General features: G+C 42.8%; 2 protein-coding genes across 3 annotated transcripts in view; one reads left to right on the plus strand and one right to left on the minus strand.

Moving 5' to 3' along the window:
* The window catches only part of frem3 (Fras1 related extracellular matrix 3), a 28859-nt gene extending 21347 nt beyond the window's left edge, over positions 1 to 7512 (plus strand). The window contains exons 9-24 of the mRNA XM_046046763.1: positions 395 to 592; positions 677 to 841; positions 1205 to 1387; positions 1512 to 1642; positions 2087 to 2245; positions 2339 to 2642; positions 2735 to 2866; positions 2965 to 3296; positions 3748 to 3940; positions 4042 to 4146; positions 4477 to 4604; positions 4705 to 4839; positions 5231 to 5357; positions 5474 to 5661; positions 5752 to 5898; positions 5980 to 7512. Coding sequence (XP_045902719.1) covers positions 395 to 592; positions 677 to 841; positions 1205 to 1387; positions 1512 to 1642; positions 2087 to 2245; positions 2339 to 2642; positions 2735 to 2866; positions 2965 to 3296; positions 3748 to 3940; positions 4042 to 4146; positions 4477 to 4604; positions 4705 to 4839; positions 5231 to 5357; positions 5474 to 5661; positions 5752 to 5898; positions 5980 to 6549 — 3197 coding nt within the window. The 3' untranslated portion in view covers positions 6550 to 7512. The remainder of the gene's footprint in view (positions 1 to 394; positions 593 to 676; positions 842 to 1204; positions 1388 to 1511; positions 1643 to 2086; positions 2246 to 2338; positions 2643 to 2734; positions 2867 to 2964; positions 3297 to 3747; positions 3941 to 4041; positions 4147 to 4476; positions 4605 to 4704; positions 4840 to 5230; positions 5358 to 5473; positions 5662 to 5751; positions 5899 to 5979) is intronic.
* A 29-nt stretch (positions 7513 to 7541) lies between these two features.
* On the minus strand, positions 7542 to 16985 carry smarca5 (SWI/SNF related, matrix associated, actin dependent regulator of chromatin, subfamily a, member 5). 2 transcript variants are annotated; one of them, XM_046046766.1, is made up of 24 exons: positions 16721 to 16984; positions 15278 to 15400; positions 15020 to 15186; positions 14823 to 14923; positions 14615 to 14715; positions 14307 to 14486; positions 13362 to 13517; positions 13130 to 13261; positions 12908 to 12976; positions 12590 to 12699; positions 12271 to 12497; positions 11864 to 11985; positions 11596 to 11748; positions 11351 to 11483; positions 11112 to 11260; positions 10886 to 11008; positions 10688 to 10795; positions 10441 to 10554; positions 9487 to 9609; positions 9252 to 9384; positions 9047 to 9165; positions 8651 to 8863; positions 8436 to 8546; positions 7542 to 8026 (listed from the first exon to the last, which is right to left on the minus strand). In XM_046046766.1, the coding sequence occupies exons 1-24, from the start codon at positions 16790 to 16792 to the stop codon at positions 7961 to 7963; spliced, it is 3105 nt and encodes a 1034-aa protein (XP_045902722.1). In that variant the 5' UTR covers positions 16793 to 16984; the 3' UTR covers positions 7542 to 7960. The 2 variants fall into 2 exon arrangements, with proteins under 2 accessions (XP_045902722.1, XP_045902721.1); XM_046046765.1 differs by having other exon boundaries at positions 10688 to 11008; positions 16721 to 16985.
* Positions 16986 to 17315: the final 330 nt, after the last annotated feature.

The raw sequence follows: 17315 nt of genomic DNA on the forward strand, positions 1-17315 counted from the left end.
ACCCCTAGTATAAATATATATATATATATATCACATTTTTTATCCCTCTATATAGTAGAAAACACACTATAATATAGTTGTTAGAGGAAATAAGAGTATTTTTTAAATCCTTTGTAGGTAGGTTTAAAATATCCTGGTTGATGCCCTGGTATGGGTCTAAAGTGGTTTTTGTACATTTATAAATAACTCATTACATTGACTGTTTATAGACTTGCCTCTGATAAATACAGTACATTATTAAACATACGCCCTTATATGTGTTTATGATATTACAGTGTGTTATAAGCCATTTGTTAAATGTTTATACCGTATACTAAAAAGGGGAGAACAGTTGACATAAATTAAACTCAAACACATTGAGACTTTTATAACAAATTAATTACTGTCTTCACAGTGCCGAAGGTTCAGTTTAAGGAAAGAAGCTACAAGGTGGATGAGTCTGATGGGGAGGTAACAGCCATAGTGTACCGCAGTGGAGACATTAACCTCATGTCCACAGTGCGCTGTTACACTCGCCAAGGCTCTGCTCAGGTCATGATGGACTACAGTGAAAGACCCAATACTGACGCGTCAGTCATCACTTTCCTACCAGGTGAGCCCTCCCCCTCCCCCTTAATCTCTCCTTTTCTCTGTATCCTGCAGCACCTATCTGAGTATATTAAACCTGTTTCTCCAGGTGAAACTGAGAAGCCGTGTGTGGTAAGCCTGATGGATGACTCCGACCACGAAGAGGATGAAGAGTTCCGCCTCATCCTGGGAACTCCCAAGAGCAAGTCTCCATACGGAGCTTCTATCGGGGAACAGAAGGAAGCGCTGGTCACAGTCACAGATGTGAAAGACAGTACGTACTTTAATATTTTTTAATTACATAAAAAGCAAATATATTCAAAATAACCTAAAGAATTGCAGTAGCCTATAGATAAAATCAATGGGATTGAAAAATGTGTGTGGGTGAAAGAAATTGCTCTCGTCTTGCTTAAGAACTACTGCTGAGATGCCCTTGAGTTGCATCATAGAAACTATAAAGATAGATCTGACAAAGTTAAGTATTTTACTGCATCTCAAAAGATGGAATTGCCAACAACCGAATACAGCCAGGAACATTTTTTGTTTTGTGTTCTTGTGAACTACTCTATTTGTAAGTTTGAGAAAATGTCTTTGGTGTTTCGGCTCATGTGTAATTGTAATTTTCTTCCTGTTGTAGAGCCCATTATCCGTTTCTCTGAGATCAAGTACAGCATACGTGAACCTCAGGTCAAAGGTAACGTGGCTATAGTGAAGATTCCTATCCTGCGTGTCGGAGACACCTCTAAGGTGTCAGTGGTGAGAGTCCACACCAAGGACGGCTCTGCAACCTCCGGAGAAGACTACAACCCGCTGTCAGAGGGTAAGAACCTGGTTTAGTGGCTGCATAGTGACACAGTTGCTTGCAAAGTGCCTGTTGATATAAACTCATGTTGGAGATATGAATGATTTTGGTCATTGCTCACTTCACTGTCTCTGTGTCTAAGATGTTGTGTTCAAGGAGGGTGATAAGGAACACTTTGTGGAGATTGAGATCCTGTATGACGGTCAGCGAGAGATGAGAGAGGCCTTCACTGTACACATGAAGCCCGATGACAACATGGTGGCTGAAATACAGGTGATACAAAGGCCACACGGCATACGCACAAACAAATATAAACCAGTAGCAAGTCCTATATGTGCACACGTACAGTGCTGCATATCTACACACGTGAGCATGCGCCCTGTCATGTCAGCCTGTGTTAAAATAGCCAGGCAGCAGCTGGCATTGCTGTCAGCACGCCTGAACCACAGGGTCTTATAAAAAGCCTTTCCCTCTGGAATGAGATGCTGAATGTCCCAGCAGAGCCAAACAGTAGACAAATCTATAAACAGAACTGCGACATTCAACCCATATGCTCTACATCAGGCATGTGCCGCTCACAAGACAAATTCAAATATGTTAGGTATCAATATTTAAGGAGGATAGAATGAAATCTGTTAAAGGATTAGTAAAGAGGATGTTAGTATGAAGTGAAGTATGTTGACAGTCAGCTAATGTTGCCTTTCCTCTTCTTGCCAGATGAACAAGGCCATCGTGTACATTGAAGAGATGGACAGTGTGGCAGATGTAACCTTCCCTGCCATACCCCAGGTGGTTTCCCTGCTCATGTATGATGACACAGCTAAAACCAAAGAAAAGCCCCACCCGCCCAATGGATACCCCGTCGTGTGTGTGACGGTAAGTGTAATGCTTCTGCTGCTTTTGGCAGCCACACACACCTCCAGATTTCTTAAAAATTTCAGTTGCCATCTGTCTTGTCATCTCTTGCAGGCTTGCAACCCTAAGTACCACGACTTTGACAAAACCGGTTCCATCTGCTCTGCGGAGAACATCAACGATACTCTCACACAATATCGCTGGCTGGTCAGCGCCCCCACGGGGTCAGATGGAGTGACTAGCCCCATGAGGGAGGTGGACACTAATACTTTCTTCACCAACACCAAGTCCATCACTTTGGATTCCATCTACTTCCAGGCCGGCTCAAGGGTTCAATGTGCCGCAAGAGCCTTCAATGCCAATGGAGATGCTGGCTTGGAGCTGTCCAGCCCCATTGTTGCGATTAGCAGAGAGGAGGGTGAGCGAAGAATTGATGGCACATGGGGGGCGGCCTAAAATGTATGCTCAGTATAAAGTTCATTGGTTTAACTGACATTTAACTCTTTGCAGGTTTGTGTCAGCCTCGTATCCCAGGTACCGTTGGAGCTGAACCTTTCTCTGCTAAGATCCGCTACACCGGTCCAGATGACCCAGACTTCCCCAACCTCATTAAACTGACTGTCAACATGCCTCACATGGATGGTGAGCAGTAAACATTTGTCGCAACCTTCGATATAGTCATTGTTTTTAGTATTCTAGACAAAGACTCAGAAAATTACCAAGCTTTTCACTTTCAATAGGCATGTTACCAGTGATCTCCACAAGACCTCTGTCCAACTTTGAGCTCACCCTGAGCCCAGATGGCACACGTGTGGGCAACCATCGCTGCTCCAACTTGCTGGACTTCAATGAGATCCAAACCGGCCACGGCTTCATCACCGATGCAACGAAGAACCCTGAAATCATTGGCGAGACCTCTCCCTACCAGTACAGTGCGATCATGCGCTCAGCCAACTCTCTGCGCTTCTACAGAAACCTTAACTTGGAGGCCTGCCTCTGGGAGTTTACCAGCTACTACGACATGTCAGAGCTGCTGAATGACTGTGGAGGCTCCATAGGCACTGATGGACAGGTGTGACAAACATAAAAGCAAAAAATACAGAGAATCAAACTTTCTTATGGCTCAGTCACACCAGCCTGTATTGATCAGTGGATTCACCCCCTAGCAACTCAGCTTACCAGATTACCAGTTAGTTAGCACGGATAGCTTTTCCCCCCTATTCAAAATCTCTTTAAGAAATGGGTGGATTAAACAAACCAGTACAGAGAAAATAAAAAGAAGCTCTGTGAGCTATTGTGATGGACAGCGCTAGCATGTTCTTGGCCGGCTAGTTTGTATGTTAGCTTGCCAGCTGCAGTAGTTTTTCTAGCGCTTTGTGTAATCGACAAGCCTGTAGAATCACACATTTTGCAACAGTGTGCAGATTAATTTTACTATGCCACTTTGATGTGACCAGGCCTTTAATCCTACAGGTAAACTTCCTACATTATGAATGACAATGTTTGATTTACCTCTTTTTTAGGTGCTGAACCTGGTCCAGTCCTACGTCACACTGCGTGCACCTCTGTTTGTGTCCTACGTCTTCCACTCTCCCGTGGCTGTGGGAGGCTGGCAGCACTTTGACCTGCAGTCAGAGCTTAAACTCACCTTTGTCTATGATACAGCTATTCTGTGGCAGGACGGCATTGGCAGCCCACCTGAAGCTGAGCTACAAGGTGTGTTCTCAGACCAGTGCTGTTCTCTGCTGGTACAGAAGGGGGGAAAAAATCTAATTCATTTGCAAAGTGCAGTAAAACTTTGTTTTCTCTTCTAACAGGAGCCATGTACCCAACCAGTATGCGTATAAATGAGGAGGGGCGTCTGGTGGTCAACTTCAAGACAGAGGCTCGCTTCAGGGGACAGTTTGTTATGTCTCATCCAGGTAAGAGAGTGGCGCCCACAAACTCACATGAATCCCATAAACCCAATCCAATGTGGTTGTTCTATAGAGCGGCCTCCTATTGGATTACCCCACGGTCCACATAATCTCTTCATCTATTTCTGGAGTTCCACATTAGGGGTCTTTCCTGTGTGAAAGTGCCAGAGATCATTTCAGCAAATGTCAAAATGACCCTGCAGAGTTTAGGGTTAGGAAGCAAGTGACACAAACAATGTAGTAGGTCACTATAAATAAAAAGGAAGACATATTTGCTAGGTCTAGTTTGGACAAAATGCAGCTTTAAATATTTATGACTGTACACATGTTTTTTAGGAACCAGCGTGTCATCCATGGTGATGTGTGCTGACCACCCAGGGCTGACCTTTACTCTCACCCTGGTCAGGACTGAGCCTACTTACAACCAGCCCATGCAGCAGTGGAGTTTTGTCTCAGACTTTGCTGTAAGGGGATTTGCAATCAAAGTTTGCCAGCTGTGGTGAAATGATTATAGATTTCATAGACAGTCTTGGCATTGTTTCCATGTTTCTGTGTGACATCTAGGTGCGAGACTACTCTGGGACCTATACAGTAAAGTTGATCGCCTGCAGTGCAGCACCCAATGGGGAGTTCAGTATCCCGCCTGTCTGCCACCCAAGAGAGCCACTTACGTTTGACATGGACATTCGCTTCCAGCAGGTTAGCTTGGATATCCTGACACAAATCCTCTGGCATTATTTAGTTCTGGAACATTATAGTCAGGTCTAAAGCCAAAACACGTTTTTATTTAAGATTACACTGCAAAAGGAAAGTTTGAACAATCGTTAACACTTTAATATAAGATTAATGAGGTTTACTTAATTCCAGGGCAGTTACATTTGTTAGGACAAGCTTAACATTTTAACCGGTTCAGGATCATTTTTCATGAAACATGCTGATTTGCCAAGGAGCCAGGTTCTGTTAGCTCACCCTAATGGCAGCTTCTCAATACAACATTTCCAACAGAATAATTACATGTTAAGATGGGTGCTTTTTGCCATATCTGCCCAGAATCTGTTGCGTGCATGGTAACCCTTGTTTTGCATTCCAGGTGAGTGACCCAGTTGCAGCCGAGTTTAGCCTCAACACGCAGATGTTCCTGCTGTCCAAGAAGGAGTTGTGGTTGTCTGACGGCTCCATGGGCTTTGGAGAAGGGACTGATGCTGCTTTTTCAGAAGGTACTACAACACTGCCACCTAACGGGTTTTAGTAAACATTACAGCTGATGACAATTAACCATCTGAGAATCCCTTGTTGAAGTCCCACTTAGCATTTCATCTGTTCTTTGCTTCAGGCTCCACGATCTACGGTCGTGTGATGGTGGACCCAGTCCAAAACCTGGGTGACTCCTTCTACTGCAGCATTGAGAAAGTCTTCCTCTGCACTGGAGCGGATGGCTACGTTCCCAAGTACAACCCAACTAACAAGGAGTATGGCTGCCTGGCAGATGCTCCCTCTCTGCTTTACCGATTCAAGATCCTGGTAAGATACAATGAATCCACAAGAACAACACTTGGGTGGGTCTACAAAAGAAAGAGGCCATTTCTGATTTCTGCGTGTGTTGTTCTGCAGGACAAGGCACAGCCAGAGACTCAAGCTTCAGCATTTGGTGATATTGACTTTAAGGCCACACTTGCTCAAGACACACATGGAGGTTTGCCTTTGGTCAGACAACCAGGATCAGATGGCTTCACACTCTCCTCATCTCCACTTTTCCAGGTCTGTATCATTCTCAAAATACAGTACATTTATGAATTGTGATAAACAATTAGACTCAAACATGTTGTGTTTTTTCTGCAGGTGGCTGCTGGTCGGGAATGGTTCATCCACACTATTTACACGGTCCGCTCCAGAGAAAATGCCAATCGCAACATTGGCAAGCGCAGTGTGGAGTACCTGCATCACAGTGTGTCCTCTGTTGAGAAGCCCGAGACCTCCAACATGGCCAACCAACGCCAGCGCCGTGCTGCCCCTACTTTCTCTGACTCTGCTCTGACCCAGGACATCGGTGTTGAAAAGAACCGGGGAACCAACATCCAACACATCGCTCTGGACCGAACAGACCGTATGGTTGTGAGCCAGCGCCAGCCCTGGTCCCCTAACCGTGATCCCCTCCTGGAGCGCCCCCTGCTGGAGAGTTCTGGCAGAGAACCGGCTGACACCTCCACCGTGCCCATGTTAGTGGGCCTCGCAGGTCTGATCCTCCTTGTGTGCCTCATCGCCACCATTGTTCTTCTGCTGCTGCGGCGCAAGAAGAGGGAAAAGAAGACCCAGTTCCCTCCTTACACCACCTCCTCTTCTTCTGCCTACAATGGCTACAGCCAAAGCCCAGCGAGCATGTGGAGCAGCCCAGATAGCTCTGAGGTCTAGATTTAGACCACCCTCCACCATTGTGCCTTAAAAGCCCAACTCTTCTAGCACTGAGTCGCCCAGTACAACCTGTGGACAGCACAATATGTCAGTGTTGAGGCCTACACGTAGATAATGCACCAGAGTTTTCAGAGGCTTACTGATCTCTGATCATGGTTAGTTCTTGCTGTAATGTACTGTAGGTTTCTGCCTTTTTTGAATCATGGATGTACGTAGAAGCCCCTCAATGATTCACCTGCTTCATTGGTTGCAAAGTTGTAAAATATCCTGCTTTATGCCAATGTTTGCAAATGCATGAAAATCCAAGTTTAGTAAATGTAATTATTTAACGTGAGTAAACGGCAACCGCTTTTAAAGTTTAATGACAGAAAATGTGTTATGTTCCTCCCTCAAAAATAACTAGTTTAAGTTTTTTTTATAACTGTAATTCACTGTGTTCCTTATTTTGTTCTGTGGAGAACAGAGCAAGATGGACTGAATGATAGCTGAAGCTGACCTTAATGAATGATTATGTGAGAAGTGATTTTTAGTATTGGTATTTCACTGTTGTGCTTTAAAAAGCCTGCAGTATACCTGCCCACTGCTGAGTAACACCACCAATATAGTGTAATTACAGAAATTTACTTTTTTTCCCAGGTCAATGTGGCTGAAAACAGATGCAAAACTTCTGTGTACATAACAATGTAGGACTATGAAAAAAAAAAAAAAAAAAAGGTAGTATTACACCCTGGTGAAACTTGAACTATACGTCTTTCTGGTTTGTTGATCAAGTCCTGAAAAAAAAAAAACAACTGCAGTATAATAGTAAAAAAAAAAAAGAAAAAAAAAGTTATTTTACAAGTGACAGTATATTTTAATGTGCCAACTGTTAGTAGACTTTTATGGCTTATTAATTGTTTGTCAATTTCAAGAGTTTGGTTATATGTACACTTCAACTGCCAAATATAAATGTTCTTTTTTGAATCAGTGTTTTATTAACCAGAGTACACACATTTTTTAAAAAAAGGGGGGGGGGGGCGTTTATTTGTGATGTTCAAAAGACATTTTCTACTTCACGTAGGAACAAACGTATTCTTAAAAAAAAAAGGGTACATATTGTTTCGAGCAATGGAATGTGGTACAACCAACAGGCATAAATACATTTATTTCAATTTAGTACTAGTAAAAAATTAACTAGCAAACAAAAAACTAAACCAGCACAGCTGCAGTGTTTAGGTATGTGACAACAAGGCAGGCTTGTAAAAGATCCCTTCCTAAAAACTAATACCAAGAGATCAGTCCATCAGAGGGTTTCACACAGTACATTATCACAGCCTGCAAAACAGACAGACACTAGGACTAAGGACACCAGAGCTGGCTGCCGCTCTCAAATTCTGACACTGTACGAAGTAGTTTCACACTGCGATCAGCTTCACAACTTGAGCTTTTTCCTGCGTCCACGACCATCAGGGGTTCCCTCTGACTTTCGTTTCTGGGCCTACGTAAGAGGAGAAAACTATTATTAGGAAAGTTCACAAGTAGCAGCACAAAAGTCAATGTCTACCAGACAAAGACAGGGCTGAGTAGCAAAACCAAAACTTACATTGAATGCCTGGCCAGATTTGTAGTCTTTAATTTAGTATTTTATTTTGGCAAAATTGAAAAAGTTATTGTGAGTTTAGAAAAATGTAACACTTTTAGGAATGAAAACATATTTTCCCACAAATCCCTTTTATTTTCAATGTAATTATTGTTGTGAAACCCCGTAAATCATATCAGCACTGGCATCAAAAAAATTAAAACAATACCCAGCCCTAGACAAATATTATTTTGAATTTGAACAACTCAGTTAGCATCAATAACAAAAGCGGTTTCTTTCTGTAACATGGGATGGATTTTTAACTTACTGAGCCACTCTTTGGGCCCCGTTTCTTTTTCTCAGCCTTCTCCCTCTCCTCCAGCTCCATGTTCTCTCTCTCTATCAGTGTAATCAAGGTGTTACATCGCCGCTGGAGCTCCTACACACACACACACACACACACACAAAGTTTAACTTTCAGGAAACATTTGCACAAAAAAAACAAAAAAACAGGAGAAATAGTACACAGAAGCCAAAATGTACCATGGCAGTCCTGGATTTGAGGAACCAGTCGAAGCGGAACTGGGGTGAGTTGCGGATGCACTGACGCAGCTCGTCGTACACACTCTCCTTGTCGAAGCCCAGCTTGTGAAGCATACAGATAAGGAAGCGGTCCTCCTCCTCTGTGTAGTTTTTGCCTTTGTTGGTGCCATAGGAGATACGAAGCTGATGGAAGGGAGCCTTGTAGCGACCAATCTGGGCAAGGAGATGAGAAACATATTGAGGGACCATTAATTAAATCAGGAAGAGCAGACGATGTGATGAAGAGATAATTAAGCGATCAGATTTAGAGTGTAAACGTTTAACACACAGCTTAATGAGACAAAGCTAATTAGGTGATTTAAATGGGAAACGAATAGCCAAATGGTTGACAGCTACCTTTGAATCCAGTGCTTTCTTAATGCTAATTCTTCTCTGGATCCTGGCCTCTCCTCTCTCTATCTGGGCCATGATCTTCTCGATATCCTGCAGCTCATTACAGCGCTCCCAGAATACAGCTGGAGGGACAAACACAAAGATAAATTCACCAAATATTCAGAGAAGTGAAAAGTTTGTGTTGCCTGTGAAATAGAGGATAAATTACCAGAATATTCCATGACTTCTTCTGGAGTTTTTCCCTCAACCTCTCTGGCAATGTTTTCAATATCATCTCTTCCCCACTTCTCGTTGGCTTTGATGAACTGATTAAAGTCACGTTTGTTCCAAATAGTAAATCCCTGCAATGAAGGTACAGTTGATCAAAATATATCCAGACGCACGACATTTCATTTTGACATGCAGCTGTAAATTTGATTGCATTTTGTGAGAATAATCAGTACCTGCTGTAGCAGGTTCTCCTTCTCCTCCAGTTCCTCCTCTGTGAGAGCCTCAGCCTCATCAATCTTAGCCTGCTCTTCTTTCTGGAGCTGGGCCGAATTTGGCATGTCTGGATTACGGGGAACCTAAAGACACACATTCACAGACCAACTTAGAGGCGTTTCAAAAGACATTCCTACTTCAAGAAGATTTGGACAAATAATCTCAGGGCGAAATGTAGGCACAAGCGTCACTTTTCCGGGAAAGAATTCAGATTGTATATCACAGGCAATCCAGATAAGCCACTCGGTGACCTGCTTTCGCAATTTCATTTATAGGTAGGTATATAACAGACCTGTATTTGAAGCCATATGCCTATTGGAGTTTTTTTTATTTAAGCCATTTTGTAGTTCTAGAGCTGCCTGATGCTGAGAGCTAACCTACGTATGTAATGACAACTAAACACATCACATGAGGTGAGACAGGGAAAGACAGTAAGGTATGATGTGTAGTGAGCTGATGCGGCAAGAAATTACAAAACCTCAGAGGATCAACGTGAAACGTAATAACAAATAGAGGGGCCAAATCTGGGGAAAGCAAATGTTTTCTCTTTCGTTGTTTAAAACATTTGTACGATTTCCCATTAATCTACCATAGATAATAATGTAAATACAAGCCTTGTATAAACTGCAATAAATATGGCCTATGGTGGCTTTGACGAGAGCGATATAGTGACCATTTCTGGTTAAACAAAAAGGATCTTACTAAAAAAGGTCTATTTCATTATGTCATTAGATTCTTGTACTAACAATCTGAGGCGGTTAGTGGCAAAAAAAAAAAAAAAGCCCTTTGGTGGATATACTTTGACGGGGCGCAACTGCCCGCAAGGATTACGCAGCAGCCCTGTTTCACAACTGCTGACTGCAATTTGCTCACTCAATACTGAATCTATTTCTCATCTGAAAACATAATTGTACCTTGTAGCCAATGGTCTTTCTGTAGAACAGAATTTCCTTTTCTAGAAGCTCGAATAGACGTGGAGGGAAGAACTGGAAGTCCTGGACATTTGGCTGCTTGGGAGGACGGGGAGCCTGGGAAATGGAGTCAAACAAACAAATGTTATGCCATAAGCAGGATAACATGCCATCCATCATCAAGAACACTGTAATTACACATTCTGCTGCCTTATATGCTAAGGGTGTTTGTAGAGTGAGCAGTCCCTACCTTGGGTGCTTTGGGCTCACTGACTCGCAGAGCTTCTCTGAAATAGGCATCCACGGCATAATTGGCTTTCCTTTCTCTCTTGGGTGGCTCGATCCAGTTGGTAATGACCTGAATGAAGAAGCAAAAAGGCGAAACAGGGTAAAGACTCAAAAGGTTCATGTTGTTCATGTTAACGACTGAACACTGAAGTCTTTTTACCTTCTTCTTCTCTCTATAATCTTCTCCTTCAAATGTGTACACGCTGCTGTTCTCTGTGTCCATGGTGAAGTTTCTCAGAGTGCTCTCACCCAGTGAAGACAGCTTCTCCTTCATCTCCATAGTCTAGTAAATGACAAGATCAGACTGTTAATTTTAAGGCAAATATGACAACTAAATGCCAACAAAAGCATTGTGCGTAGATTTTCTCTGATGCACCCACACTCACCTTCCTTTCACCTCTCTCCAGGATCGCATCAATGTCATCGTCTGTGATTTCGCTCTCTTTGGAGGCAAACACATGTGTGGCACCGTGGCGGATGATGGACAGCATCTCATCCTTACCCAGCTTGTTTGCGCTCGGATCCACGAGTCTTCCTGTTAAAACAAACACAAGACGATTTAGTGGCTTACTCAAATCTCTAATTACATTTCTCTGAGATCCATTCTGTAAGTAAGATGAGTTACCTTGCTGGATGACAATGGAATCCAGTCGTAGTTTCATCTCGGCCCTCTCCACAATCCTCTCCTCCACTGTGTTTTCAGTGATGAAGCGAAAGACACGTACCTGCTTCTGCTGACCAATTCTGTGAGCTCGGTCCTGAAATTAAATGACAAAGCTAATAAAGCCCCCTGCATCTGAAATCAAAGTTATACGTTATCCTTACAATTGAATAAGGAACGCAAGCAGTTCAGTACTTTGGAGTACAAACCATGGCCTGAAGGTCGACTTGAGGGTTCCAGTCAGAGTCGTACAGGATGACTACATCCGCTGTAGCCAGGTTGATACCCAGTCCTCCAGCTCTGGTGCTCAACATGAAGATGAACTTGGAGCTGTTGGGCTCATTGTATGCGTTGATCGAGATCTGAAGAAAAGAAAAAGATACATGAAAATGAGATGTATTTTTTGACAAACTCATCTTATGGCTTCCTCCATGGTATTCAATTGACATCTTCTTATTCAAGATGTGAGCACCACACCTGTCTCTCCTCGTGCGGAGTCTGGCCATCCAGGCGACAGTAGCCATAGTTCCTCCACATGCAGTAGTCCTCCAAGATGTCCAGCATCCTGGTCATCTGACTGAAGATGAGCACACGAGAACCTGGAAAGAATTCAGAAGTACTTTAACTGTTTGAAATAATCTATTAAATGAATACATAATGTTTAAACTAAACTAAGGCCTTATAATTGCGTATTTTAAGATTGTTGCGTTGGTACTTTTACTTAAGAATACTAGTAAAGAGTACTTCTTCCACCACTTATTAATGATAAATACAGGTTGATATCTCAATATACTACACTGTAACAATTCTGTAATTGAAATACTATATATAAAAAGATCATAACAATACATTCTCCTGAAATGAGAGCACGGACATCTACATACCTTGCTCCTTCATCTTGGGTAGCAGCTTGTCCAGCACCACCATCTTGCCGCTGTTCACCACCAGGTGGAGGTCAGTTGTGTAGGGGGGGCCAGGTTCGGCCCCGTCGAACAGGTACGGGTGGTTGCAGCATTTCCTCAGCTGCATGAGGACGTTCAGCAGACGCATCTTGTCCATCTTCCCCGCCGAGTTCAGAATGTCAATGTCCTTCATCAGAATCTTTGTGTACCTGATGGGTTGTGACACGAGTTGACACGTCAGTATCCAGGTCATTTCAAGCGGTGTGGAACAAAGTAGAAAAGCTTAGCCAAGGATGCTTACCACTCTCGCTGCATCTTACTCAGGCCCACGTACATCTTGATCTCTTTTTTCGGAAGCAGAGTCTTCTCTACGTCAGCTTTTATACGACGGAGCAAGAAAGGACGCAGAACCTACACACAAAAAAAAAAAAAAAAAAAAGAAAAAAAAAAGGGGCAGGTCAAGCGTGCTTCAACCCAAATAATGAATATATATTTATATTACATATATTAAAAATCAAAGAGGATGAAAACGCATTACTGCCAGAAGGCTTATTTAAGTAAGACACCTTAAAATGTACAGAGAACTTGAAATTTGACACGAGGGACATTTAATACATACGGTGTGAAGACGTTCGACCAACTTCTGATCACCCAAGCAGTTGTTTGTGTCAAACCAGGAATCAAAGTCCTTTAGGGAAAAAATGTAATTAGTACCAGAATACAGAACACTAAATAACCTAACTACAAACACATCTTTACAACTAAGGACTCCAGCTTATAGGTGGGTTTATCTCCTAGTGAAATTCCCTACTGATCTTGTGCATTTCAAGGGGATTCTTACGTCTGCTGAGTTAAAGACGTCTGGCAGCAGGAAGTTCAGCAGAGCCCACAGCTCATGAAGGTTGTTTTGCAGAGGTGTTCCAGTCAGCAACAAACGATTGGTGGTCTTAAATTCTCGCACAATTTCTGACAGCTATGGGAAACAAAAAGGCATTTTCCCTCATTAGGCAACCTTGTAAAACAGTGGTTTTAAACGTATGTACATTTCCATTTTACTTCAGAAGCTGTCGGACCTTTGATTTCTCATTCTTGATCCTGTGGGCTTCGTCAATAACCAGGTATCTCCAGTTGAACTTCTTGAACACTGCCTTTTCAATGATGAGCATCTCGTAGGATGTGACACACACATCCCATTCTCCAGGCAGCAGCACATCTCTGATCAGGGCAGTCTGAGATTGAAGCAAGAACATTTAGTTTAGTTTTTTTTCAACCAGCAATGCTTTGCTTAATTTCGGTCCAAAGGGTACAGCATGTTTGTCCCTGAAAGAATAAGTGCAGTTTTGGATAGACTACCAAATAAGTCTAGAGTTATTTTCATAAGTGAAGCTGAAGATGGCCTCAGCCCTAGGTGACAGTATCTACCTCAAAAGTAATCTTGTACATGATGCTGCTGACAACTATAGTGTCCCCCCACCACCCTTTCTTGCCTTCATACATACAGTACAGTCAGTGAAATCCATTTTAAATGCACAGTTTTGATGAGATATATACGCTACATACATCCAATACTGACTATAGCCCAGAAGGAAAACAAATGAAATGATCTAAATATTGCTGGTGTAACTTAGAATAAATGGAATTTATCTAACTCTTGCATCAGTTATTCTGGCCTATGTCCATATCATTAAACCCAAACCAGAAGTAATTTCATCGCTTCGAAATATTAAATCCTTGCTAGTATAGTACACTTTGAAAGAGCAAAGTGTACTATTACAGTCATCAGCCAAATTGGCAGTCAACGTACTGCATTGATGTGATAAAAAAATGCTGATTCTGCACAAAAAACCTGACTTGCAAAGTGAAAACTAGGGCTACTATGCTAAGACGCTTGGCCAAACTAAATTTCCATTGTAAAACAAGCACATTAAAATCAAGCATATGGCAAGTGTTACCGAGTAAAATATCATTGAGTATTTACAGTTACATTTGGCTTGTCGCAATATTCTGACACAGCCTACCCTCTGATCTCTGTCTCCGATCAGGCAGACTGCACGGAGTGAAGGCACCCATCTCTTGAACTCATTCATCCAGTTGTAGAGGGTGGACTTGGGCACCAGCACCATGTGGGGACCAGGGATGTTTCTGTAGTGCTTCATGTAACCCAGCAGGGAAATCGTCTGTAAAGTCTTCCCCAAACCCTGAGAGGCAGCAGAGTGCGTGTGAGATGGAGCAGTACATGTGAATACAACACTACTGTAACACAAAAACATTTCCCACTCCTCTTAAAATGCAGAGGGAACAGTTTTGACTCTGAGAAAGTACTGACCATTTCATCAGCGAGTATGCCGTTGATGCCGTTCTCATATAAGGAGATGAGCCAGTTCAGACCGCGGACCTGATAGTCTCTCATTTTTCCCGTTTTGACGTCTAGATGAGAGACCAATAAAAAAACCCTTAATCATCACTTCTGCTCATCAGATATAGTTGCCATGTGCCTTCCTCTCAAGCCTACATAAAAACAGGTAATTGCTTACAGGAAGGAGAATCATCGAAGCGAGTGCAGACATTGGTAGTCTTCGTGCTCTCGCTCAGAAGCTCTTCATCCTCCTCTTGCTCTGTGCGCCGATGGCGGTTGCTGTCAAACACAGAAAGGAAACAATATGTCATAATCACAATGGAAGTAAACTTTACTAAAATGAAATAAATCTGCTTTGTGTGGACATGGACTCACTCTCCCGCAGAAAGCAGGTTCTGTTTCTCATCTTTCTTAATGCGAGGACGTCCTGGCTTCATCTTCAGGGGCGAGGTGGGGGTCTTCTGTGCGGCTGGTTGGATGAAATGAGCAAACAACTCTGTTTGCTTCAACAGGTATTCAAATCTGTTGGTCCGGTCTGTTTGCTACATACACAGGAAGACAGTCTTGTTAACTTATTTATTCAAGAACAGAGCAGTGAGCCGATAATTTAAGCTATAGAAAAAGTGTCCTTACCACTTTCTCTTCATACCCCGGATTAGAATCTTTATTTCTGGATGAGGAGGGGGATGCATCTTGTCCATCAGGCCCGGCATCTGAAGATGACTCTTTTCCAGCATCTGAAGAATCAGACTTCTCCTGAGGAGAAAACAAAGGCAAACAGAAATCAGTCTTGTTTAGTGGCTATCCTTTGATTTTTCCCCACAGCAGCAGATAGAAACAGACTAACAGTCCACCAGCTCTGTTCTGGGATGCTCTCTGGACAATACAGAGGAAATGGGAGAGGGTTCACATGATGGAATAACTATTGGCTATCATGGACGCCATCTCCCAACCTCCGCTACATCAAACTTTAGACATGCTGGCTAGCTCGTTCACCTTGCTGAGTGTTAAGGAACACTACTGAAAGTCTTTTGTCTCTGTTGCTGAAAGCCAAAACACTGGATTGCGAGTCAATCACAGTACTCATTTCACTCTGTTTTTGCTGCATTTCACGCGGCTAACACTGCTTTTGGCAGAGACCACACACTTCACCCATCACCCAATTTGATTCCCTCAAATGCAATTTTTGTTTTAAATGCATTCTTTGTTTATTTGTTGTTAATCACTACTTTCTACTACTGTCGCAATCCATGTTATGTTACTATTATCATGTACAGTATTTAGTAGCCTATTTGTTATTTTAATACTTTTTCTATGTAAAGTATGTGATCATAATGTAGTACTGTAGCTTTTTAAGGTTACTTATTTAAACTAGGCATCCGTTTTTGTACTTCTGCTGCTGTTTTACCTAGGTGGGATCAATAACGTTTATTTCATGTGATGTTATTGTAACTGTTGGGCTGCACACATGAAAACCCCCTTTCATTTTTTAGGATTTTAAATCAAAAATCGAAACAGCGAGCAGGCGAATCGATGTTGCAGGCAGGCAGCGCTACAGCAGCATCCATCGTCGCATACAAAAGCCGCTGTCCCACTGAAAACAAAGACGCGGACGGGACAGCTGAGCGGGGTGCTGTTCTTTACCAGTTTCCACGAGGTTTATCAAAAACCGGTCACAGTTACAAGTAACTCATCGAGTGAATCTGGCCTGGGAGTAAACAAAAAGCACGCTGGGACTTGGTGGTCGGCTAGCGGGGCTAAGCTAGTCGTATGAGCGCTTATGAGCCCGGCTGGCCTTGTTGCTGCTCTGTGCTGTAACGCTAGCTTCAGTCCCGAGTGAATGGGACCGAGCTGCTGTTGTCGTGAGCTAATGATAGCGCCGCCGCGGCTAGCTAACTAGCTCAAACAGCCCGCATTAACATTGACAAAGTGAAAGTTTAACGTGAATATGAGGGACATGTAGGTAAAAGGTGGTGGTTTTCAGAGCCTGACACTTGTGTGGCAGGTTTGTGAAAGATGTATGTGGTGCTGAGAGGAGACAAAACCCATTTAAAACCATCTTAACATTAACATTACCTCCGCTCCTCCGGCTTCTTCAAGTTCAGTCTGCTCTTCCCGCTGTTCCTCGCAGTTTGCGCTTTCGGACATTTTTGTCGAATTTCTTCCTCAATCCGGATATATCGTCCGTTGTTTTGGTGCCTTGTGTGATCCCGTACAAGAGCCGTTTAAGATTTTCCGAACTTTCTCTCGTGAAATGACAACTATCCTGTTGTTTATAATGAAAGACACACCGGTTGGTCACAAGCAGCACGTTCGCGCTAGGAAGATTTTTCTCGAGCACCCGCGTTCACTGCGCTCTATCGCGAGACTTTGTCATGCTGGATTCAGTGACAGTTTCGTAATTAGGTTAAAATAGCGGGGTTTTGTTTTTGTTTTTTTCTTCAGTTTGTTTCTTTCTACAGTTGATTGTGATTAGCGTTGGCTTTTTGATACCAGTATGTGTAGTTAGTCAATTTGTCTGTATGAAACCATTTTTATAGCGCAACCTACAGCAAGTAAATAATAACATCAGTGGAAAATGCAACAATAACACAAATTGTCAAGTATGTCAAAACCAGTTCCAAATCCTTGGTGGGATGCTTGCTGGACCACATTAAACCAGACCACATAA

Source organism: Micropterus dolomieu, linkage group LG04, assembly GCF_021292245.1.
Source record: "Micropterus dolomieu isolate WLL.071019.BEF.003 ecotype Adirondacks linkage group LG04, ASM2129224v1, whole genome shotgun sequence".
In the NCBI taxonomy this organism is placed as follows: Eukaryota; Metazoa; Chordata; class Actinopteri; order Centrarchiformes; family Centrarchidae; genus Micropterus; species Micropterus dolomieu.